This window comes from Macaca fascicularis, chromosome 17, assembly GCF_037993035.2.
Source record: "Macaca fascicularis isolate 582-1 chromosome 17, T2T-MFA8v1.1".
Lineage (NCBI taxonomy): Eukaryota > Metazoa > Chordata > Mammalia > Primates > Cercopithecidae > Macaca > Macaca fascicularis.
Window position 1 is genome coordinate 93,573,138 of NC_088391.1, and position 24,698 is coordinate 93,597,835.

The 24,698-nt window shown below is 41.0% G+C and overlaps 2 protein-coding genes across 6 annotated transcripts in view; both read right to left on the minus strand.

Annotated features, from left to right (window-relative positions):
• Positions 1-7,696, minus strand: part of CCDC168 (coiled-coil domain containing 168) — a 29,681-nt gene extending 21,985 nt beyond the window's left edge. Inside the window, exons 1-3 of the mRNA XM_015439494.3 lie at positions 7,359-7,696; positions 7,202-7,235; positions 7,069-7,111 (exon numbers count right to left, since the gene is read on the minus strand). Coding sequence (XP_015294980.3) covers positions 7,069-7,111; positions 7,202-7,235; positions 7,359-7,589 — 308 coding nt within the window. The 5' untranslated portion in view covers positions 7,590-7,696. The remainder of the gene's footprint in view (positions 1-7,068; positions 7,112-7,201; positions 7,236-7,358) is intronic.
• A 7,022-nt stretch (positions 7,697-14,718) lies between these two features.
• On the minus strand, positions 14,719-22,352 carry TEX30 (testis expressed 30). Of its 5 annotated transcripts, none has more exons than XM_005586199.4 (6): positions 22,248-22,352; positions 18,617-18,691; positions 17,916-18,146; positions 16,864-16,915; positions 15,877-16,082; positions 14,719-15,182 (listed from the first exon to the last, which is right to left on the minus strand). In XM_005586199.4, the coding sequence occupies exons 2-6, from the start codon at positions 18,629-18,631 to the stop codon at positions 15,003-15,005; spliced, it is 684 nt and encodes a 227-aa protein (XP_005586256.1). In that variant the 5' UTR covers positions 18,632-18,691; positions 22,248-22,352; the 3' UTR covers positions 14,719-15,002. The 5 variants fall into 5 exon arrangements, with proteins under 5 accessions (XP_005586256.1, XP_005586257.1, XP_005586254.2 ...); XM_005586200.5 differs by having other exon boundaries at positions 20,467-22,352; XM_005586197.4 differs by lacking the exon at positions 18,617-18,691.
• Positions 22,353-24,698: the final 2,346 nt, after the last annotated feature.

Genomic DNA, 24,698 nt, shown 5'->3' on the forward strand with positions numbered 1-24,698 from the left:
CACACACACACACACACACACACACAACCTACTGGTTCTGTTTTTCTGGAGAACCCTGATAATACACCTGGAAACTTATTTGAAATGCACATTCTTTGGCCATCCCAGCACTATGGTATCTGAAGTTTTGAAGGTAGGGTCAAAAAATCTGAGTTTTAATAAGCTCTCCAGCTGATTCTGATACATGATAAATATTGATAGTCACTGTTTGATGGATGAGCAAGCCTAAAATCAAAAACTGAAATTCATATAAACTAGGTGAGATCATTCTAGTAGCTATTTGTTTGGGGAACACAGATTACCTCTTACTTTACTGTAAGTGTGACTTTACTTTTAAATACCCTCAATCAAAGTAGTGAAGGCAGTATATGAAATCCATCATGATCTACTCAACCACAAAAAATTATTTGTACTAATTGATTACTTATAGAACTGAGAATTAAAAATGAAATGCTAAGTCTCACAAATGACTGAATGGAGCTCCTCTTGGCCAAGGGGACCCCAAAGAAATCTTGAAAAATGAATTCCTGACCATGATGGGATGGGAGGTCAGACAGGCCTTATTATACCACCTCCCTCCCTCACTACCATTAGGCTTTCTTTCCTAAGGGTAAAAAGGCTTGCACCATCCTTGATATCAACCAATGGCCTGATGCTGCCCCTCACTTCTGCTTTCAGTGAAACAACCAGCTAGCATTCCTTCCTGATAAGAGACCACCAACCACAGAGTGGTTCTGCCCAGTCTAGGAAGGATGTGCAGTGGGGGTTTTCATGTCCCTGGCTTCACCTTTTGATGTCAGAGGGCCAAAAACTCCAGGCTTATATCATGCTAAAGCTGCCATTTTTTGAACATGAGTTCCATGGAGAGGAATGAAGCTCAATTGCTCATGCACACATTTCTCCTTTCATAAATATTCATGATTCCTCCTACAGCTTACTGACTACAAGTATTACCCACCTCATTCAGCATGATTTCCTGTCTTATTCTTCCTGCCCTCCAATGGCCTGTGTCTGGCTTCTGACAGGAGGCTATGCTTCCTAGTCTGTCAGAACGGCTATCCTACAGGCTGCAATCCTTTATGAACACCATCATTCTTTTCAAAACCATCATTCTTCAGTTGACACAATGAAATCTCATTAATCTGGAGTTGGTTAATTAGAATTTGGGGGTATTTTAGGCTATACTAATGATTTTGTTTTTTCATAGATAACACAAAAATATTAGGTAAAATTTAAAATATGTTAGTTTTCAAGTTCTTTCAATTTTTAGAGCACTTATTAACCTCTAATATGTAGGCTATTTTATGGGCTGAATTGTGTTTCTCTAAAATTCATATGTTGAAGTCCTAACCCCAGTATCTCAGAATGTGACCATATTTGTAGACGTGGCCTTTAAATAGGTTATTAAAGTTAAATGAGGTCATATGTGTGGGCCTTAATCCATATTTGGAGATAAGGCCATCAAAATGTGATTAAGTTAACTGATGTCTTTATTTAGAGTGGGGCCCTAATCCAATATGACTGGTACCCTTGTAAGAAGAGGAAATTTGGACACAGAGACACCATGGACATGCACATACAGATAAACGAGCATGTGATGCACATGTGTGTTTACTGCAGCACTATTAACAATAGCAAAGACATGGAAGCAACGCAAATGCCCATCAATGATAGACTGGATAAAGAAAATGTGGCACATATACACCATGGAATACTATGCAGCCATTAAAAAGAATGAGTTCATGCCCTTTGCAGGGACATGGATGAAGCTGGAAACCATCATTCTCAGCAAACTAACACAGGAACAGAAAACCAAACACTGCATGTTCTCACTCCTAAGTGGGAGTTCAACAATGAGAACACATGGACACAAGGAGGGGAACATCATGCAAAGGGGCTTGTCAGGGGGTGAGGGGCAAGGGGAGGGAAAGCATTAGGACAAATATCTAAAGCATGCTGGGCTTAAAACCTAGATGACAGGTTGATAGGTGCAGCAAACCACCATGGCACATGTCTACCTATGTAACAAACCTGCACGTGCTGCACATGTACCCCAGAACTTAAAGTAAAAGAAAAAGAAAAAGAAAAAGAAAAGAAAAGAAAAGAGCATGTGAGGACATAGCAAGAAACTGCCCATCTGCAAGTCAAGGAGAAACACCTCAGGAAAAACCAAGCCTTTCAGCCTCCAGAACCTTGAGAAAATAAATTTCTGTTCTTTAATGCCACCTAATTTGTGATATGTTGTTATGGCAGCCCCAACAATCTAATACAGACTGTATATACATCTTTGTTATCTGCTCATTACTTTTAGTATGAAATATTTGGTAGTAAAGTCCGTTCTTCAACTAAGACAAAATTTTGGGTTGGATGATCATGATGTCTACTCTCCAACACCTGTTCTACCTCAGATTATTAGGCTCAGTCTAATATAGTAATCCCATTTCTGAGTGATTAGTTTAGGAATGGGCATGATCTAATCCTAACATGAGAAAATGCTGACGCAGGCTGGGCAGGGTGGCTCACGCCTGCTAATCAATCCCAGGTCTTTGGGAGGCCGAAGCAGGTGGATCACTTGACATCAGAGTTTGAAACCAGCCTGGCCAACATGGTGAAACCCCAACTCTACTAAAAATACAAAAAGTAGCCAGGTGTGGTGGCATGGACCTGTAGACCCAGCTACTTGGGAAACTGCGGCAGGAGAGTTGCTTGAACCCAGTAGGTGGAGGTTGCAGTGAGCCGAGATTGTGCCATTGCACTCCAGCCTGGGCAACAGAATGAGACTCCATCTCCAAAAAGAAAAACAAAAACAAAAACAAAAAAACCTTGCAGCAAACCATTTCCCAAAATTCAGTAATCCAATGTAAGATCAGCAGTTCGCTTTGCTCACTGAGACTATGCCTGGTCAGCACAGTTCTCTCTAATTTCTCATGTCACTTTCTGACATATAATTTATTTATTATGCTGTCGTTTATTGTCTGACCCTTTCTCACCCCCACACACTGTTTTGTTTGCTGATGAGTCTCAAGGGCCTACAGCAATGCCTGACACAGAGTAGGCAATCAGTAAGTATTTGCTGAATGACCATCTCCACCTCCAGGCTTCTGATTGCTAACAACAAACTGACCCAACTCTTTCCTCAATTTCAGTGAGGAGAAAAAATATCCCTCATACACAAACCACTCATAGATGTGACTGATTTTAGTGAAGACTTGGAGGCAGAAGCAGGAGAGAGTTGACTACAGTCATGCAAAGGGCTCCCATTTAAACATTAGGTACGTCTCCCCATTTGTGAGATGTCCTTTGGCCTCTCCCCACCAAGGAATCTTAATTGGCCTTTGAGATTTTAAAAATAACTCCTCATTCTCCTAGGAAAAGAGTGACAGTTCTAGAGCCATGGTAACCAGTACCAGAATCAGTTGTCAATCAATCAATGGCAACCCTATAGTCATAGTAACAAATAAACACCAAGTCTGCTTTTAAACAGTTTTATCTATCAACAATAACTCCCTTCAGGAAATGCACTTCTGAAACCAACCAGTCAGTGACAAGTTTAAGCTTTGAGAGTCAGGTGACTAGTGGCAGACTCTCACTCAAGTATGCATCTATGGATAAGGCCAACCCTAAAACAAACCATTCCCCAAAATCTGATATAAGGTCAGCCGTTTGCTTTGCTTACTGAGACTATACCTGGTCAGCTCGAGTCCCCAGATTTCAGATACTGAGTGGTGGTCTTATCCTTTATGTCACTCAGTCCTAAGCCTCATACCACTACACTTGCAACTCCCTCTATTCTGCTCCCCTATGCCCCCCCGCTACCCCTTTCTCCTTTGTCCTATTTCATAAGCAAGATAAAATCCACTCCATCTCTAATGCAGTACATTTTAACCATTCTGATGCTTAGGTTTCGGCCAATATACCTTTCTATTTCAAAATAATTTATTAAGATGCTGTCCCACTATTTCCAATAGCAAACACATGGAACTAACCCAAATGCTCATCAATGATAGACTGGATAAAGAAAATGTGGTACATACAAACCATGGAATACTATGCAACCATAAAAAGAATGAGATCATGGCCTTTGCAGGGACATGGATGAAGCTAGAAGCCATCATTCTCAGCAAACTAACACAGGAACAGTCAACCAAACACCACATGTTCTCACTCCTAAGTGGGAGCTGAACAATGAGAACACATGGACACAGGGAGGGGAACAACATACACCAGGGCCTTTTCAGGGATGGGGGACGAGGGGAGGAAACTTACAGGACAGGTCAATAGGTGCAGCAAACCACCATGGCACACGTATCCCTATGTAGCAAACCTACACGTTCTGCACATGTATCCTGTTTTTTTTTTGAAGAAATTTTAAAAAATTAAATGAAATAAAATTATTTGAAGGTGTCAATGGTTAAAAATAAAATATGCTGTTCCAAACATAGTTCTTTTCCAAAAAAAGAATTCATATATATAAAATATATGTGTGTGTGTATATATATACACACACACATATACACACATATATATACACATATATATATACACACACACACACATATATATATATATATATATTTTTTTTTTTTCCTTTCTAGCTGGAATCTTGCTTTGTCTCCCAGGTTGGAGTGCAGTGGCATGATCTCGTCTCACTGCAACCTCCGCCTCCCAGGTTCAAGCCATTCTCAGCCTCCCGAGTCATTGGGATTACAGGTGCATGCCGCCACACCCGGCTAATTTTTGTATTTTTGGTAGAGATGAGGTTTCACCATGCTGGCCAGGCTGGTTTCAAACTCCTGACCTCAAGTTATCCACCCACCTCCGCCTCCCAAGGTGCTGGGATTACAGGTGTGAGCCACCGTGTTACACATGTTATTTCAACTAATCTTCATGATATTCCTAAGAGGTAATTCTTCTAATCCTTAGTTCGAAAATTAAAAAAAAAAAAAAAAAAAAAATGGAGGTATAGTGAGTTTAAGTCCTTAGCCCAAGGCCATGCCATCATTAAGAGGTAGAACTACAGGGCTGGGTGTGGTGGCTCATGCCTGTAATCCCAGTGCTTTGAGAGGCCAAGGCGGGTGGATCACCTGAGGTCAGGGGTTCAAGACCAGCCTGGCCAACATGATGAAACCCCATCTCTACTAGAATTACAAAACATTAGCCAGGTGTGATGGTGGGTGCCTATAATCCCAGCTACTATGGTGGCTGAGGCAGGAGAATCACTTGAACCCAGGAGGCCGAGGTTGCAGTGAGCCGAGGTCGTGCCATTGTTCTCCAGCCTGGGCAACAAGAGCAAAACCCTGCCAAAAAACAAAACAAAACAAAACAAAACAAAAAAACAAAGAGGCAGAACTATGATATAAAGCTAGACCTTTTTTAAATTCAAAATTTGTGTTTTTTCACCATAATATGCTGCTGCCATAGGAGCCATATCTTTTCTCTAATCCTTTTCCTTCAACACCACCCTCAACCTCTTCTTCTCAATGAATTTCCCTTAACTCTCCCTAGAAAGATGCCACCCAAGGATAGGATTAACTTCTGTCCAGGCAGGAAGGGAATAATAGGATACAGGGATGGAAAATCTTTAAAGTGTTCTTGATTCTGAAGCTGAAAATCCTTTTTCTTCTCCATGTCTTCTTGTGAATTCCTCTTGCCTGTTAATCCTCTGATTTTGAATTACATGTGAAGCTTGGGCCACCAAGCACACCTAACCCCTGTAATATCTCAAATGCTGACTCTTGGTCTGTCCATTTGGACTTATTCTGATTGCACTACTGACATGCTGTAGCTTGTGCTGGCATTCTTGTTCCCAACCGGCCCTGACAAGGGTTCTACCTACTCACACCTCCAGATATTGTTACAGCTTCCCAAGACACTCACCTGAGAACTAGAGTTGCTAGTACCCAATATGACAATATAGCAACCAGATTAAAAGAATAAAGTCCTATTATACCTGACAAAAGAAATTAGACGAACATCAAGTAATCCTCTGATTCACACAGCAACTAATCACACAGTGACTAGTGATCTAGCTGAAACACAAAACTGTGCCACTCTTATGTGTAACCACCACTAGTGGTTATTATCTACAGAATTGAATCCAGGCTTCTTAACATGGTATAGAAAGCCCTTTATGACCTGACTCCTACCTACCTCTTCACATTCGTCTTCCACTACTTCCTGACTCAACCTCAACATTCCAAGCAACTCTGAAATAATAGTAATTTCTTGCACGTTGCTGCTGTTTCTGTTTATGTCCTGGAATGTCTTTCTTACCCTCCTAAACCTGTGTCCTTTTTGGGCTAATGTTCATTAATCCTTTAAAATTCAGCTCCAGCATAACATTCTTCGTGAAGCCATTACCAACGCCCTAGGCTGGCTTAGGCATCTCCTAAATGTTTTAATATTTCTGTCACTGTGTCACCATACCACAAGGCAATTTTCCTGTATGTATACATCTTCTCCACAAGAATATAAGCTTCTTGAGAACAAAGACTATCTTATGGCTTGAATCCCAGTGTTTGTGTCCACTTTATAGTAGATATCTAATAAGTTGAACGGATTTCAATTAAAACAATTAAAATATTGAGAGCAACAAGATTCATCATTATGTCAGTATTTAATCCCTAGTACGGAGATAACTTTACAATTCTGATAAATTCTGATTTTACAAACTCCTTTCATGTCACTCATGCAGCACCTAGCTCAGTGTTTGCTTGGTCCACAGTAAGTGCTAAATAAATATCTTTTCAGTTATATTGTAAGAACTGGTATATTGGAGAGAGTGTTAGAGTAGGAAAGAAAGTCACTTATCCTCTTCAAGCTTTATTTTCCTCATCTGTAAAAACAATAATAATACTACCTACCTTGAAGGATAATTTCAATAATATACGAAAAGTCCTTAACATAGCTTGGAGCATAGCAACCACTTAAAGTAAATGTTAGATTGAATCGTGACGTTGAACAGCTAGGAAAACCCTTCTTTGAAATTCAGAAGTAAAGGCATTTTGAATAGAACACAACCAACCTATTTCATTTAGCTTCAGAATATATATGTGATATGTCACATACCTTTCTCCTGAAGATGGATTAATAACTGACCAATTCTCTGGAGCTGAGTAGGAATAAAAAAGTCACAGTATCAATGAGAAAAGCTCAGGATGAACAAGTTTTATATTAAAATGTGAAATTGTATAATACTCACCAAATTTCCTGCTTTTCGGGCAACTGTCTTCCCTCTATTTTAATGGAAAAAATTGTTAGAGGAGTAATCTGAGTATCAAAGTTCAAAAATTTTACAAATTATTCTTATGTCTGATTTTGAAAACTAGGGAAAGGGGAAATCAACCATTTGTTCTTACCTCCCGGACATCTGAACTACCCTTTTTAGGAAGTGCGGACTTCTTCCAAAAGGATGCACAAGCTTTCATGAGTATTATTTCAAAAATAATTCCTAGTAAAATTATAAAGAAAATTGCCATCCAATCATTTTGAATAATCCAGGACTCTAGAAATTCCCATAATGTCACAAATGTATTATCTTCCAGTTCACCCCCTACCCCTTTTTTAAAGGAATAATATTGCTTTGACATTTTAATGTAATATGTGAAAGAGACTGGTGTCTCATTCAGAAGTCCTTGATTTCAGAGGCCCTGAATTATAAAAAGTTGGTATGCCCAACTCATAACCATGTGCAACATTTGGCCAGTGCTTCTTGGTGCCTTATCAAGTGTGGCAGTGACTGCTCTGGGCCTAAGTTAAGTGAGGTACGTGTCATAGTGGGTATTTAACTGAGCTCATATCAACTTTAGCAATAATGAAAGTTCATAGGTAAGATATGTACACCGTATAAGTAGTTTTTTACTAAAATTCAAAAAGTTACTTTCTCTTAACTTCATAGAAAGCAACGTAATTCTATCATGGATTGTCACAGCCCTATTATAAACATAGAATAAATTTGGATTGGTAGAAAGCATTTGATATAACCATTTCTATTAACACCAGGAATAGCGTATTTTATGCTTCTTTGTGGTCAGGAAAATATAGTCCTTTCTTAGAATGAATATAGATAGGGTTGCCAGGTTTAGCAAATAAAAACATTAGATGCCCAATTTAATTTGAATTTCAGAGAAATGTCAAATAATTTTTTTGGTCTAAGTATATCCCATTGCAACTATGTAGAATGTATGATGACTTGTCTTTTATGGGCCTGATTTTTTTTCTTAAAATAGAACACATTTTATATTTCTTTTTGCTAGCAGGGTCCATTGGCACCATTCCCCTTCAACAATCTATCGATATGCTGAAAACTACAGTGTCTTTGGAATAACCTCCTGTTGAATTTCCTTTTCACCCTGTCTACGGTGATTTCAAGGAGCTACTTGTGATGTCCTTTCTGATGTCAGAATCAAGGGTGGGGCAGAGGCAGATGTAAGTACAGTACTGCCCACTCTCCTTCAAAGTCTAGTGGGTAGGCCTGGAAGCTAATTGAGAAGTACAATTTTAGTCACAAGTAGACAGGATAGTCTGGACTAGTAATGAAGAATGTTAACACTACCTTGGATTTAGAGTACTCTTCCTTCAAAGGTGTAATTAATTAATAGTTCCTTTGCAGATGTAATTCTTTAATGCTTCACTTTTGTTTTGTTTTTAGTACTTCACTTATCCAAGGTAGGTTAAGCAAAGAAGTATTACTCATTACACTGAAGTATTATTCATTACACTGAAGTAAACTGTTCAGGTCTCTTCTGTCACATCAGTTTAAATAAGTGCAACAAAGATTTACAACTTCAGCTGGGTGAAGTGGCTCATGCCTGTAATCCCAGCACTTTGGAAGGCTGAGGTGGGTGGGTGGCTTGAGCAGGAGTTTGAGACCAGTACTGGGCAACATAGGTGGACCTCTGTCTTTACCAAAAATTTAAAAATTAGCCAGGCATGGTCGTGTGCACCTGCAGTTAGTCCCAGCTACTTGGGAGTCTGAGGTGGGAGGATTGCCTGAGCCTAGGAGGTGAAGGCTGCAGTGAGCCATGATCCCACCACTGCACTCCCATCCTGGACAACAGAGCAAGACACTGTCTCAAAAAAACAAAAAAAGAAAGAATTATCAGCTCTGTCCCTGAACGTTGGAGATTATGAGATCAGTGACATTCTAAATGTTGGAATTTACAGTCTTCCAGTCTCCTGGACCACAATGTACAGGTATTTATAATCTTTATTTAAGTATAACTCTTATTTTGAATTTTGTCTTTGCAAAGAATCACCCTTTAGAATGCTTGGTAGGTCTTCATTGGCTCTGAAAGAAACTTCAGCAATTCCTCTTGATATTTCTACAACTATAGTAAAGTACACCTTCCCTGTACTCCCCTCCTCACAAAGACAATTGAGGTGATTTTAGTCTCCTGGGTTTCCCCACAAAATTTAAGCATCTGGGCCGGCTGCAGGGGCTCATGCCTATAATCCCAGCACTTTGGGAGGCCAAGGCAGGTGGATCACCTGAGGTCAGGAGTTCAAGACCAGCCTGGCCAACGTGGTGAAACCCCGTCTTTACCTAAAAATACCAAAATTATCCGGGTGTGGTGGCAGGTGCCTGTAATCCCAGCCACTTGGGAGGCTGAGGCAGGAGAATTGCTCAAACCCGGGGAGGTGGAGGTTGCAGTGAACCGAGATCGCGCCATTGCACTCCAGCCCGGGCGACAAGAGTGAAACTCCATCTCGGGGGGGAAAAAAAAATTAAGCAGCTGGAAAAATAGTTACTCTCGCCTACTCGCAGAAATTCTCTAAATCATTTAATGGTAACTATCTTAAAAGGGATTCATTGTTTCAACATTTTCTTCTCTCTAGTTCCTTAGATCTTTCCAAGCTTTATGGCACTGAATTCCTAATTAGTATTTCACTGAAGAGCTCTTAAAGAACTGAAAAGGAACTGCTGCGTACCACTCCTGCTGATGGCTAGGTTTATATAGGCATAAGTATTATCCGTCTCCAGGGCTTTGTCATGTTTGTTACTTATGTACTTGCTACTAATGAAAGTATAATTATCTATTTTTCAGCATAAATGCTTCTGTCCCTTGGACTAGAAACCTCCTAGACCAATGTCAAGTGAACAGCACCAAAAGTAAATGCTAAGCAAGATTTACTTGCTTATAGAGTAAAAAGAAAAGGAATACCAGAGAAAGCCTATTACTAACAGTAATAAAAAACAGACACTACAAGAAAACACAAGGAAAATTATATTAGTTTTTTTTTAAACTTCCTATTATATTTACCAATGTTACCATCTTTGAACTATTTTGACATTATGAACTTGGTTTTTGTTCTTAACAGGAAAAAGTCCCAATATTAGATATATAAAATAGCAACATAAAGCCAGAGATTGTTCAAAATTGTTAGAAATTCTTTCTGTAAATATCTTAGTTTAATACATGTATTGAATAATAATTGTGTAAAGCACTGAACAAGGAACCAAAACGTGCTTTAACACACTTTGTTAAAGTTTTGTTAACATCTTTGTTAACATTTAACAATGATGCGGAAAAAAAATCCCAAACTTGAAAGAATCTGTAATGTAAGTGAGATGGAGATATTAATAACTTAATGAGAAGGTAGAGTTCGGTTAACACAGAAAGGAGGAAGATATTACAGGAGTTTGAGGAGAGATACTTGGTTTGGGGTAATTTCAAGGAAAGCTGCAGAGAGAGGGAAAAAAACTTTTTTCCCCTACTCATTTGGATTTGGTAGCAGGCAAAGATGAACAAAGAAAGTAGGAAGAAGAGTAAAAAATACTTCTTCCATTTTATAAACATTTATATAGTCCATGTTAGCTATAGCACGGTTACAGGTGTGAAGTCTGGGAAAAGAAGGCTAAAATGTTGACAGATCCCTACTGTGGAGCCACCTTCAGAGATCTAACAGTTTTTGAGTTAGAAGTATCAACCGGTGTATCAAAGCAAGGAGACAATAAAATTGGAAAATCAATTAGGCTACTGCAGTGATAGAAGAGAATTGATAAGGGTCTGAATTAGAGTGATGGTAGTATAAAAAGAAGAGTAAGAGAGTGAAACCCAGGATTTAGTAACTAAAAGAAAGCAAATGGCTGGGTGCGGTGGCTCATGCCTGTAATCCCAGCACTTTGGGAGGCTGAGTTAGACTGCTTGAACCCTGGAGTTCGAGACCAGTCTCAGCAACAAAGCAGGACCCTGTTCTCTACAAAAATATTTGAGACCCTGTCTCTTTAAAAAAACCATAATTTTAAAAAGTAGCCAGGTGCAGTGGCAGGCGCCTGTAGTCCCAGCTACTTGGGAGGCTGAGGCAGGAGGATCTCTTGAGCCCAGGAGTTCAAGGTTGCAGTGAAATATGATAATGCCATTGCATTCCAGTCTTGGTGACAGAGTGAAATTCTGTCTCAAAAAAATAAAACTGGGCCGGGCGCGGTGGCTCGTATCTGTAATCCCAGCACTTTGGGAGGCCAAGGCAGTCGGATCACTTGAGATCAGGAATTCGAGACCAGCCTGGCCAACATGGCGAAACCTGTCTCTACTAAAAATACAAAAATTAGCAGGCGTGGTGGCACACACCTGTAATCCCGGCTACTCAGGAGGCTGAGGCATGAGAATTGCTTGAACCCGGGAGGCGGAGATTGTGCCACTGCACTCCAGTCTCAAAAAAGAACAACAACAACAACCAAAAAAACTAAAATAATATTAAAAAAAGCAAATGGATCAAGGAGGGGGATGGAAGAATTAATGGTGACGGAGAAAGGACTTAAAGATAATCCCAAATCTGGTTTAAGATGAGGCTTCCCAACGTGGGCACTATTGACAGTTTGGACAGGATTATTTCTTTGTTGTGGCTGCAGTCCTGTGTATTGTAGGATGCTTAGCAACATCCCAATCTTCTACCTACAGAATGCTGGTAGCACCCCAACCCTAGTCATGACAATCAAAAATATTTCCAGACATTGCCAAATATCCCCTAAGACAGGGGTCCCCAACTCCCAGGCTGCAGACCAGTACTAGTCTGTGGCCTACTATGAACAAACAGCAGGCAAGCCAGCATTACTGCCTGAGCTCTGCCTCCTGTCACATCAGCTGTGACATTAGATTCTTATAGAAGCAGGGAATCTTATTATGAACTGTGCACATGGGGAATCTATAGGTTGCATGCTTCTTATGAGAATCTAATGACTGATGATCTGGGATGGCACAGTTTCATCCAGAAAACATCCCTACCCCCACCACTCCCACCCCAGTCAGGTGGAAAAATTGTCTTCCATGAAATGGGTCCCTGGTGCCAAAAAGGTTGGGGACCACTGCCCTAAGTGGTAAAGGTCCCCCCTGGGTGGGGAGCATTAGTCTAGGTGAGTGGTTATGAGGCAGGAGAATAGGGTCTGGAGGCAGGGAACCTAAGACCGATTCACCCTGACTTCCTACAACTAAGTTGATAGGAAAATTCCAACTTTCCACGCTTAAGTAACAAAAAGACCAGAGGCTACTCCCTTTGCAAACCCCTTTTCTGTGGAGCAGATGGAAAATTTAAAGTTGGTTGCAAAATTGGTTGCTTTCTGCAACCAGACATTCGCATGGGAGTGTAACTTTCTAACTTCACTTCAGCCTCTAACCAACTGATTTCTGCAACCAATCAGACTGATTGTGGGCCACTGCTTTATTTACATGGGGTGAACACCAAGTAGACAACTGGAAACCTCTAGGGGGTGTTCACACCCCAGAAGATTCCTTCTCCAGAGCCCTTGAGCCACTGCTTGGGCCCACTGTGGAGTGTACTATCATTTTCAATAAATCTATGCTTTCGTTGCTTCACTCTTTCCTTGCTTTGCTGTGCATTTTGTCCAATTCTTTATTCAAAATATCAAGAACCTGGACAACTTGCAGTCAAGACCCTCTACCAGCAACAGCTATGCCATTAATTAGGGCCTACCAGAAGAGGCGCCCAGAATGGCTCCTTGTCTATAATCTCAAACTTGAAGGGGCTGAACATTTTCCTGCAAGGTGTGGTAAATCTATGGAGGTGAGCAGATGCGACCTCTTCCTAAATGTTCATTTCAGCTGTAGATATATCATTCATATCTTTCTCTAGGAGTTATATTTTCCCCAAATATGGCTATACAGTCCTCAAATGTCAAGCCATTACATCAATAAGGAACAGTAGTTTCTTATAGACAACTCAGGGGAAAATCAACTTTAAATGATCATCTACCTATATTACCCCTGTATCTGATGTAGTATCTTTGGTCATCATATTATGCCTATAGTTTAGTTTTGGAAACACAAATATTGTAAATTGTATAGCCTGGTTAGCAGCCTTTTAAATGTTTTGTTGTACTCTAACATTATGTAATAAGTTGTCCTTTGTGTTTTCCTTGTCCCATTAGTTTTACTTCTGGTTCACAATACTTATGCTCCTCAGTGACTTAGAGTTGTTAACAGACCAGTGATTCTATCTTCTCGATAGCTTTGCATATTTTTTATGTTTATTATCTTTTGATACTAGTAGTGTTTTAAAATTTCAAATGTTAATTATTGTTTACTCATACAACATTTTTAAAAATTTAGGTTCAGGAAATTACTTAGTCAAAAATATCTATTATACATAGTAACAGGAATTTTATAGTTATACATCACTTTATTCTATAATATGAAAGATTTGGACATTATTACCTAAGTTTCCATTCTTTTGTCATATTTAGAAAAATAATATTTTAAATCTACTGATTTCATCAGGGCAGGAGGAATGAGGGGCCTCAAAAATCTGCAAGCTGCCCAGGCCACTTGAGGCTATTTTAATGGCCTAACATTAAGAGTAGTAGGGAGGATATGCAAAAGATTTACTATAAAGAAACATTTCTTACTGCAAACTTCTATTTAAATTTGACATCAGCCTCATCACCTTTTGTGAATTTTACAGGAAATACAAAAACCATGTTTTTTTATATATATAACTCAATACCATTCAAGCTTGAGATCAGGTGATAGTTGAATTTTCCACGGCAAAATTAAGTGCACCAACTGCCTAGATATAGCAAAGATGTTAGTACCACAAATTTACAATTATTTCTCTCTTTAATCAGAGTGGTCTATTGATTTTACACACTATGTCGTTTTTCTGAGACAGTCTCACTGTCGCCCAGGCTGGAGTCCAGTGGTGCGCTCTAGGCTCACTACAGCCCCCACTGCCTGGGTTCAAGCAATTCTTCCACCTCATCCTTCGAGTAGATGGGATTATAGATGTGTGCCACCACACTTGGCTAATTTTTGTATTTTTAGCAGAGACAGGGTTTTGCCATATTGGCCAGGATGGTCTCAAACTCCTGGCCTCAAGTGATCCTGGCCTCAAGTGATCCGCCCACCTCAGCCTCCCAAAATGCTCAGATTACTGGCATACGCCACCGTGCCCAGCCTCACACACTATGTCGTAAGCTCCAAGTTTTTATTCATCTTTGCAAACCCAATGAGGTTTGCCTGTAATAAGCCTTCAGTGAACACTTCTTGAATTAAAGATCTTTATTTCATTCTAAAAAGTCTTCAGGGTCCCCATATTCGAAACATATGTCCACTCCCATCCCTTCACTGAGATTTATTAAAAGGTGAAGAGAAGTGTGCATTCTATAAAACTGACTAGATTAAATATAATGGTTTGATTTCCTTTTCTGAAGATAACACTGCTCTACAACATTTTTCAGTTGCGTATCAATAAGACAAAAGCACCTTTGTAACAAAATTCGAATGTTTAATTTTTTTCAAAACTTAACCATACTAATGAAAATAAATTATATGTAGACCACCTTCAATATTTTTACATCATCTTTATACAACTATAACAGTGCTTTTAAAAGACATTTTGTGAAGGACATTAATTTCACATTTAAAACGTGTTTCAAAAATAAGGGAACATTAAAGAACATCAAATTAGTCTGAAATATATCTCACAATGCTGAGAGGCATACTCTTCTTTATCAAATTAACTGTATGTGTATTCAAGATGGCTTTTAACTAATGACCTTTCTTGTCCATTTCAGTAATTTCTTGGATCCAAAACAAAATCTGTGTATTTATTTCTTTGAAAACATCATTTGTCGACCGTCCTTTTACTGCCATGGAATGATTTGCCTTCTCAATCCAGTGGATTTTATGGGGAGCTTGCATTTTCTGTGCCACTTTCTCCAACAAGTTCTAAAGAAAAAAAGAAGAGGATACTAGACTAATGTTCTGTTGATATTTAATAAAAGGTCCTCTCTCCCCACCTATACTGATATTCATTTCCAAGTATTCACTAAATGCTTTCTCACAGACAACTTTCTAGGCAATAGAATGTGTGAGGAAATGTCCGTAAATGTGGCAGTCCACTTCCCTCAGCTGTAGCAATATCAGATCAAGCACTCATGCATCTACTAATAAAATGTTAAATAAATTGGAATAAAAAAAATTTTCCCCAAAAAAAGCTTTTTCCCAAGCAAATTATATGCTCTGGGGAATACAACGTTGTTTCATAATATTGGGCTAATATTTAGTAATGTGTAGATATTGCCAACCCTTTCTCAAGAATCAATTTTATAACAAACAATCTGCCTGAATATTGAAATGATTTAAAAAATCTACAGTGTAGTAATCCCCAAATCAGACGATTCAGATATTAAGCCTTCATTTTACAAATAAGGGTCATATTTACCAACTCTATTTCCAGGGAGACAAATTTTGTCAGTATACTTATATTTTTAGATTCTCAAAAGCAATGGAGTAACCAGGACACAAAACTAGCATTAGTCAAATTGGCAACTTTTAAAAGAGACTGTTGCCAGAAGTATCTTGCTCCCAAGATATTTCTTTCATTCTCTTTCATTCACACAAACATTGAGTTATAATTCACCTTTTCACACATTTCATCTGCTGAGCCTGACACAAACAGTACAGGCTCTTTTAAACGAAAGAGGTCTTCATCTCTGAGTTTATGCTGCTGCTTTGGATGGTGCAGTGGGTAAGAAATACAAATGAGACCCCGAACAAAATCATCACCATCATCTGGCTCAATGTGACACATTACAGAAGCAGCTGCTCTTGAGCCCATTGAACGACCTAAAATCAATTAAAATTAAGTTCAGTTTGAAATATAAACTTTCACATAAAGTAGCAGTGATGGTGTGGCAAATTGAATCTTTTACTGTTCATCATATCTGTTTACCAACAAATTAACTCCAAACGGCAGCAATTAACAAGTTGCAATACCAGGCCAGGTACAGTGGCTCACACCTGTAATCGCAGCACTTTGGGAGACCTAGGTAGGCAGACTGCCTGAGGTCAAGAGTTTGAGACCAGCTTGACCAACATGGCAAAACTCTTATCTCTACTAAAAACACAAAAATTAGCTGGGCATGGTGGTGCACACCTATAGTCCCAGCTACTTGGGAGGCTGAGGCAGGAGAATCACTTGAATCCCGGAGGTGGAGGCTCCAGTGAGGAGGTAAAGGCTCCGTCTCAAAAAAAAAAAAAAAAAAAAAAGAAAAAGAAAAGAAAAAGCTAAAAATTGATCTTAAGTCAAATGCTAAAAAAAAAAAAAAAAAAGGCAATTATTTTTCTGAACACTTAAAAGGACAAGGACAATCACTGTAAAGGAATCATATGCAAGAGGACGATTCAGGGATATGAATAAAAGGAGAGAAGCTCAGCTTATAATACATATACATGAGGTTCAAGTTTGCTCTAAGTATATAAAGTACTTTAATATTAAAAAGGTAACTTACCAAAACAAAAAAAAATCATTAAATTAGCTTCCTATGATCAACTAATTTTAACTCTCCATTACCTATTCCTATATTAAAACAGGTACTTAACAAGTATTCACAAGTATTGCACTTACCTCCAAGAAAAACACCTGCAAGTTTGTATTCTCCTGATGTCTTTAGGTAATTCTAGAAAAATAAAAAAATCATCAATTCTTCATCTATAAAATATTCCACTGGAAAGACAAGATATATTGTTTCTCATCATTACTGAAATGTATGAAAATCTATGCAAAGATAACCAGAAAATCTTAAGGGATTCTTCTTAAAAGAGGTAAGCAGTCCTTCCTCTTCTGGTCATGCCTTCACTATTAAACCACATGTTAGGTAATACAGGCAAATACGTAAGAAAAAAGTCAACCTACCCTTACTAAAATATTTAAGCACTAAACTATTTTTAGAGAATAAATTATTTTTTAAAAAGGCCAGCAAAGGCTTGCAACTAATACCAAATTTGATAATGTTAACATCTAAAGTTCTAAAAAACTTAGTAAGTTTGAAAGCATTTAGATCAGGGGTGTTCAATCTTTTGGTTTCTCAGGGCCACAGTGGAAGAACTGTGTTGGGCCACACATAAAATACACTAACTCTCATGATACCTGATGAGCTTAAAAAAAAAAAATTGTAAAAAAAAATCTCATAATGTTTTAAGTAAGTTTACAAACTTGTGTTGGGCCACATTCAAAGCTGTCCTGGGTCATATGTGGCCCATGGGTTGGACAAGCTTGATTTAGTGAAACTTTAGTGTTATCCAGGATTTTAAGCAAGGTTTCTAAATAACATATACAGAAAACAGTATCATATTTGTACATGCATAGTATGGTAAATAAAATATTCTAGAATGCCAAAATGATGTGCTAAAGTTACATAATTCCAGTGAGAAAAATCATAAGTAGTTTCCTTGGCAATATCATGGAGGAACATTTATGATGTAAGCATTCATCTCCACGGAAACTGATGACAGAGAAATCTGACCATTAAAAAGCTTTCAGGTACTGCTGAGTTTTCTAAGAATACACTCATTCAAAGATTTTTTAAATTAAACCAGATGACTACTAATAAAATTTATATTACATTTATTAAGGATTTCAAACAGAATTCTGTTATAAGTAAACATAAATTTTCTTACCAAAACTGATTTATATGCCTTAATTCTATGTACAATATTAAGGCCTTTACAGGTAAATCTCAGGCAGAAAAACCCATGGGATGCAAGATGGGATGCCAGTGACATCAAATGAGGAAGATTCATATCTCCTGATGCTCCATGTGTAAGAATTATTCCATATGTTAAGCTCTTGTTAGGTACCAAACAAACAGCATCTAGTAATTTATTTCCAAAAGGTATTTTTAATTTAACCTGGAATTCAAGAGAATAAAGGGATCAAAAATTACTTTCTTGCCTATTAAGACAACTGAACAGCTACATACATGTTGGCTCTGTGAGGCTCATAATTCAAGTCATAGCCTCCAAATAAAAAGTAGTGATATTAATAATAGTATTTAAGTGCTTACTGTGTTGGGTATTATTACAAGTGCTTTATATGTATTAACTTATTCCACCTTTCTAACAATCCTATGAGGCAAGCACTATCATTATCCCCATTTTATACATAAGGCACAGCAGATTAAGTAACTTGCCCAAGGTTATATAGCCGCTAGCTAGGATTTAAACTCAGGGCAGTCTGTTCTAGATTCCTCATTCTTAACCACTTATGCTATACTGCCTCCCACAGTGAAAGTTGAAAATAAGATTACTCTGAAGCCATATAATCACAAACAAACAAAAAACCAGGAACCTTGAAGATGCAGAACATACGAAAATATTACCTCTGTATGACTCATTTTCACTGTTGAATAACAAACTTAAAGTGCATTTACATCTGAGAAGCAAAGGACATCTCCCTGAAAAGAAGATTCTGTTGTGAAAGGTGAGTTGGCAGACATGGATATGACACAAAAACTATGAATGAACACATTCAGTAGCTAAAATAAACATTTAGAATTACTTCCCTAAAATCTGGTGTCTTTACATGTACATTTTTCTATGGGCACTCAGAATTGGTTAGAGGGGCAGGTGCAGGGTTGGTAGATGTTATAGAAGATAAAACAAAGGTGATACTTTGACATGGAAACTATAAGGTAATTCATATCAAAGTAGGATGCTGTATCTTGGCAAAACATGATAATGTAAAAATGTATAAATACACATTTTTGTAAGAATCTTCATTCTAAATGAACTATCCTAATTTTTCAGCATCTTTCCATTAACCCATTTTCTTCATTATTATAGTTCCCAAGCCTACCCATCCACACCTTGTCATGTAACTTCACAGTGCTGCCAGAAGGCAGAGTATATATGTCTTCACCCTGTTTACTTTGGACTTGGCTATGTAACTTGTTTTAAGTAGTGGAATGTAGGTAGACATTTCAATGTGTGACTTCTGAGCTTAGGCGTGGCAAACTTCCAGAAGCCCTCTTGAACTTTCACCCTCAGCCACGAGAAAAACATGCTCTAGGTGGTTTTGCATTTTCAGCCTGGGTCTCAAAATGAAGACATATGGAACAGATCTGAACCCAAAACTGAAGTCTGGAGTCCAGACTAGTCTAACCAAGACCTAAACAACAGCTGATCTGAAGATCCATGAGCATGAAATGTAAGCCACTGAAATTTTGGGGTTGTTAGGTAGCATTCCTTCCTATGTTAAGAGCTCTTGTATTGTTTAGGATATTATCAACGTTAGGATCTCCATTACTCACCCATTTTTCCCATTAACATTTATTTATTCATTCATTCAATAGGTAACAGTAACAAGGTTTAAAGTTCAAAAGGTACCAAGAATATGTAGTGAAAAAGTCTCACTCATTCCACTTTTGACTTGCCATCAGATCCCCTCTCCAAAGGTAATCAATATTATCTGCTTCTTACTTATCCTTCCATATAGAACTGTACTTATTTTCACACGAGCGTAAGTTTATTTATAAGATAAATTCCTGGGGAAGGAATCGCTGTGTCAAAGGATTTGTTCATAATTTTTTACAGAATTTTTTCATAGAACTTCCTGAGGTGAATACATTTCATTTTTGAACAGGTATCATATGCACACGGTACACTAAAAAATGTAAACAGAAGTCAAAGGATTTGTTCATAATTTACAGAATATTTTTTTTCATAGGCCTTCCTGAGGTGAAGAATACATTTCATTTTTGAATAGGTATCGTGTGTACATGGTACGTTTTAAAAGACAATGTAAACAGAGGTTTCCTCACACTCTTTCCCCCGGCCACCAAGTTCTTTTCACTTCCTAGAAACCACCATAACCAACGTATTATGTACCTTTCCCCATCTGTGTGTGTGAGCGTGTAGAATTCTCTTATTTCAGCCTGGAGAGCATTAGTCTGATCTGACTGTAAAAGTTTTGGAAGTTGAGTGAGATAAGGGAGATGAAGGACTTCAAGCTTCAGTGTCCCTAACTTCATACATGTAGCCCCATAATTATGCCTGGGTTTCTCAGTTCAAAGATCCTCTGTTTTACTTTCTCAAGAGAATAAGCCTCCATCCAGTCTTCTAACAAGGGGAAAGGCAGTCACCCAACAGCGTGAAATGGGGAAGGGGATCTGGATATCCAATTGCTTCTCAGATTTCACCTAAATCATTTCTTTAAGCTCCTTACACCCACCTTCTGCACCACCACCACCTTCATTCCCAGTACCACAGCTGTCCAGTGCTGCCAGTTTCCGTGCAGTTTGAAGAGTCTGTGGTTAATACAGGGTTTGCTAAGATATTGCCAGCGTTTCCTTTCCTATTCTCCTATTGTTGGAGGTTTGTTTTTGTTTTTAAATCCCCTTAATGTAATTTCAGTGAAACTTCATGAAGGAGTAAATTTAGATGCACGTAAACAATCACTATCTTAACTTAAAATGCTTCACTTTTTTTTTTTTGAGACAGGTTCTCGCTCCGGTGGACAGGCCGGAAAATTCAGTGATGCAATCATAAGTTCACTGCATCCTCGAACTCCTGAGCTCAAGCGATCCTCTCGCCTCAGCCTCTTGAGTAGGTGGGACTACAGACGCTCACCACCACGCCCGCTAATTATTTTAAAATGTTTTTGTAGGGACGAGGGTCTCCCTATGTTTCGCAGGCTGGTCTTGAACTCCCGGGCTCAAGCGATATCCCCTGCCTTGGCCTCCCAAACCGTTAGGAACCCAAGGCGTTTGCCACCTCCCGGTCTGCTTTAGTATTTTTCAGACTTCACGATGCACAGTGTGTTCTTCACGGCTGGTGCACACATGCTGCTTTTCTTCAGAAACACGGAAAATGCCCCATAATACAATCCCCAAGCAATCTGCTCTAGGTCGTCTGGGTGTGTTTTTTTGAGACAGAATCTTGCTCTGTCCGCCAGGCTGGAGTGCAGTGGCGCAATCTCGGCGAACTGCAACCTCCGCCTCCTGGGTTCAAGCGATTCTCCAGCCTCAGCCTCCTGAGTAGCTGGGATTACAGATGGGCGCCACCACGCCCGGCTAATTTTTGTATTTTTAGTAGAGACAGGGTTTCCCCATGTTGGCCAGGCTGGTTTTGAACTCCTGACCTCAGGTGATCCACCCGCCTCGGCCTCCCATCGTGTTGGGATTACAGGCGTGAGCCACCGCGCCGGGCCACTGTCGTCTGGGTTTTCATCTCTGGCTTTAAGTTCAGAGAGGGCAGGGATTCAAGACTGGCCCGGCCTCAGTGCCCTCAATGGCGATGGTGAAGATGACCGGCTAGAGGTGCTGCGCCCACGAAACGCCGTGGTAGTGGCGTCCGGAGCGCCGGCTCCACGGGCTGGGCGGTCGGCGGAGTTCTAGGACAACTCCTACTCAAAGGGCTGGGCGATCACCTCCAACGCTACAGCCCCTTCAACTTTCAGTTACAAACGTTCCTGCCCTGTTACGTCCACAGCATTACGTTGGCTGTCGTGGGGCAAACAAAAACGTTGAGTCCGAGTCTTACAGCGGGTCGGGTCAACAACCGCAGCAAACATGGAGAGAAAATTCAAAGTGGGTCTCACGGGCGTGCGGGGCTCGGCGGCGCTCGGGCACGGGATCCGTTCCCTCCGCAAATGCGCGCTGCCGGGGCTGCCCCGCCGGCCGCCCCGGACGACCCCTCTCAACTCGGAGGCTGCTTCGAGCCAGTCACCCGGGACTGGCTGACGCGGTCCAGGTTAGCCCCGTCCGGCTCTCCCTGTCCGTACCAACCCCACACTCCGCCCTCCTACCCGGCAAAGCCGACGAAGCCCCCACCGGCTGGTGCCCGCGGGCACCGAACTTAACGGAACGCCTCCCGGCTCGGACCAACCGCGCCTGAGGAGCGACGCCCGCGAGCCTCAAACGCCTCAGGCGGGCCTGCCGGGTGCTCTCCCCGTCTCGTCTCCCAGGAAGCCGCCCCTCAGACGGCGGCGCCAACCGCCACCGCCGCACTTACCCGGGAAGGCAAAAGTGGCCGCGGGCACCCAACCGCTGTCACTCCCTTCAGGGAGCTGACTAGCGCGCTCGAAGCGACCGCCTCGCCTGCCCCGCCACAGCGATCGGCTACGACGCACGCGCGCGCAGGCCACGCCCCCGGGTGCGCGGGCCGGGCCGCAGAGCACGTCGGGAGCGTGAGTCTCCCAGCCCGCCACATCCTGGGGCGGTACGCGCCGAGAGGCCGAGCCGGGGGAAGGCGCCAGGGTGGCCGCCGCCTCAGCAGCACTCGGACGGCTGGAAAGTCAGCCCCAGTTTCCGCCTCCCCCAGGATTGCTCCACTCGGAGCTTTTCCTCATCCCAGCCACCACTCCATTCCGAGGCGCCATCAGCTCTGACCAGTCTCTTCCTCACATCCATTGTCAATTCGTTAGTCCCGTTAGGGTCAAACGCTTACGGAATCCAACCGCTTCGCACACTTCTACATGGGGTCAAGCCTCCTGTTATCTTTGCGGGGATGACTGTAACGGGATAACGGTCGCTTCGTACCATCTTGCCCCCGCCTGGGCCTTGTCGGCGACGCCGCAGCCACGTGGATGCTGTGGAAGCCTACCCGCGCCCCCCTACCCCGCCAGATCTTCCAAAGGCTCCGCGCTCATCGCCAAAGCCAGCGGCCGGCAGTGGCCTAGGCTGTTGCACGCGATAGGTCCCCCACATCTCCCCTCTCTATCTCCTTTCCCTGGAGATAGCAAACATGGAGAGAAAATTCAAAGTGGGTCAGCCTCTGCTATCCTCACCATCACCCACCAGGCACGAACCCACGACGACGGGCTTTTGTCGTGGCTTCTCCCTCCCAGCGTGGGCCGTGTCTTCTCGGGGTCGGCAGGGTGCGTGGTTTTCACAGCGAGGCCTCTCCTGATCGCCTCCTCGCTCTTCCTGTTCTTCCCTGGTCACCTCACGAGCTATGGATGTGTCTGTCTCCTCACTGCACTATAAGCTCCCAGGTGAAAACAGGGTTGCTTTTTGTAAATTTTTGTTTTCATTGAGAACCTCCTGTGTGTGAATAATGCTCAGAAAAAAATATATATATATTAAATGAATGACTCTTCCCCAAGCCCAGTGCAGCTGGCACCTGCCCTCTTTTCTGTCACGGTACGTACAAGGAAATACATTCCACAAAACCACATAGTCACTGTCATTTATCACAAGTGTTTTCCCAAATTACAAAGTCTTAATACTTCCTTGTCTCCTAAGTTTTTAGCTGTGTTTTTTAAAAAAGTTTCTTTACATGCCATAAAATTCACTCATTTGAAGTACACCATTCAATGATTTTCAGTAATTTTAAAACCATTTGCAACCATCACTATAATTTAAGAACATTTCCATTATCCCCCCGAAAAGTATGTGCACTGTTACAGTTGAGGTAGGAGATCAGCAGAACTTGTTTTCCAAGCACTGATGACCACCCGCTGAGCAAAACAAGATCCGGTCAGAACAGGATGTCCTAAAAAAACGTCCAAAACTGCCCTAAAGAAACAGGCCCAAACCAGCTAAAACAAGGATGGCGACCAAAGTGACCTCTAGTGCCCTCACTGCTCATTATACACTAATTATAATATATTAAACATGCTACCACACTTCCACCGGCACCCTGACAGTTTATGAATGCCATGGCAATGCCCAGACCTTACCTTATATAGTTTAAAAAGGGAAGAATCCTCAGTTCCAGAGGAACTCCCCATCCCTTTTCTAGAAAATTCGTGAATAACCCACCCCTTATTTAGCGTATGATGAAGGAGCAGGTATTAAATATAGCTAGCCACTGGCCCGGTGCCCTGACTTATGCCTGTAATCCCAGCACTTTGGGAGACCAAGGTGGGTGGATCACCTGAGGTCAGGAGTTGGAGACCAGCCTGGCCAACATGGTGAAACCCAGCATGTACTAAAAATACAAAAATTAGCCAGGCGTGGTGGCAGGCACCTGTAGTCCCAGCTACTTGGGAGCTGAGGCAGGAGAATTGCTTGAACCCTGGAGGCAGAGGTTGCAAAGCCGAGAAGAGTGCACCACTGCACTCCAGGCTGGGCAACAGAATGAGACTCCGTCTCTCTCTCTCTCTCTATATATATCTATCTATATATCGATATAGATATAGATAGCTGTAGATATCTATATATATAGATAGATAGATATATAGCTAGCCAGCAATCCCTGAGTGTTACTCTGCCTGTGGGGTAGCCCTGCTGTGTTTACCAGAAGCAATTTTCCTGTGATTTGTTGCTCTAATGTACTTGCTTTGCTTTCATTTTACTGTCAGTTTGTTCTTGAATTCTTTCCTGTGCAAAGTCAAGAACCCTCTCAGGCTCAGCTCCAGTTTTGGGATTCACTGGCATTACAGCCATTCTCTGTTCCTACCCCTATCCCCGGGCAACCACTAACACACTTTCTGTCTCTCTGGATTTATCTTTTCTGGAC

What these genes read in the sequence shown, in the direction of transcription:
- TEX30 (XM_005586199.4), bottom strand. An exon ending in AGGCATATAAATCAGTTTTG is followed by an intron (nt 16,916 to 17,915) that starts GTAAGAAAATTT and finishes TTATTTTTCTAG; the next exon opens with AATTACCTAAAGACATCAGG. An exon ending in TGCAGGTGTTTTTCTTGGAG is followed by an intron (nt 16,083 to 16,863) that starts GTAAGTGCAATA and finishes AATTGATTTTAG; the next exon opens with GTCGTTCAATGGGCTCAAGA.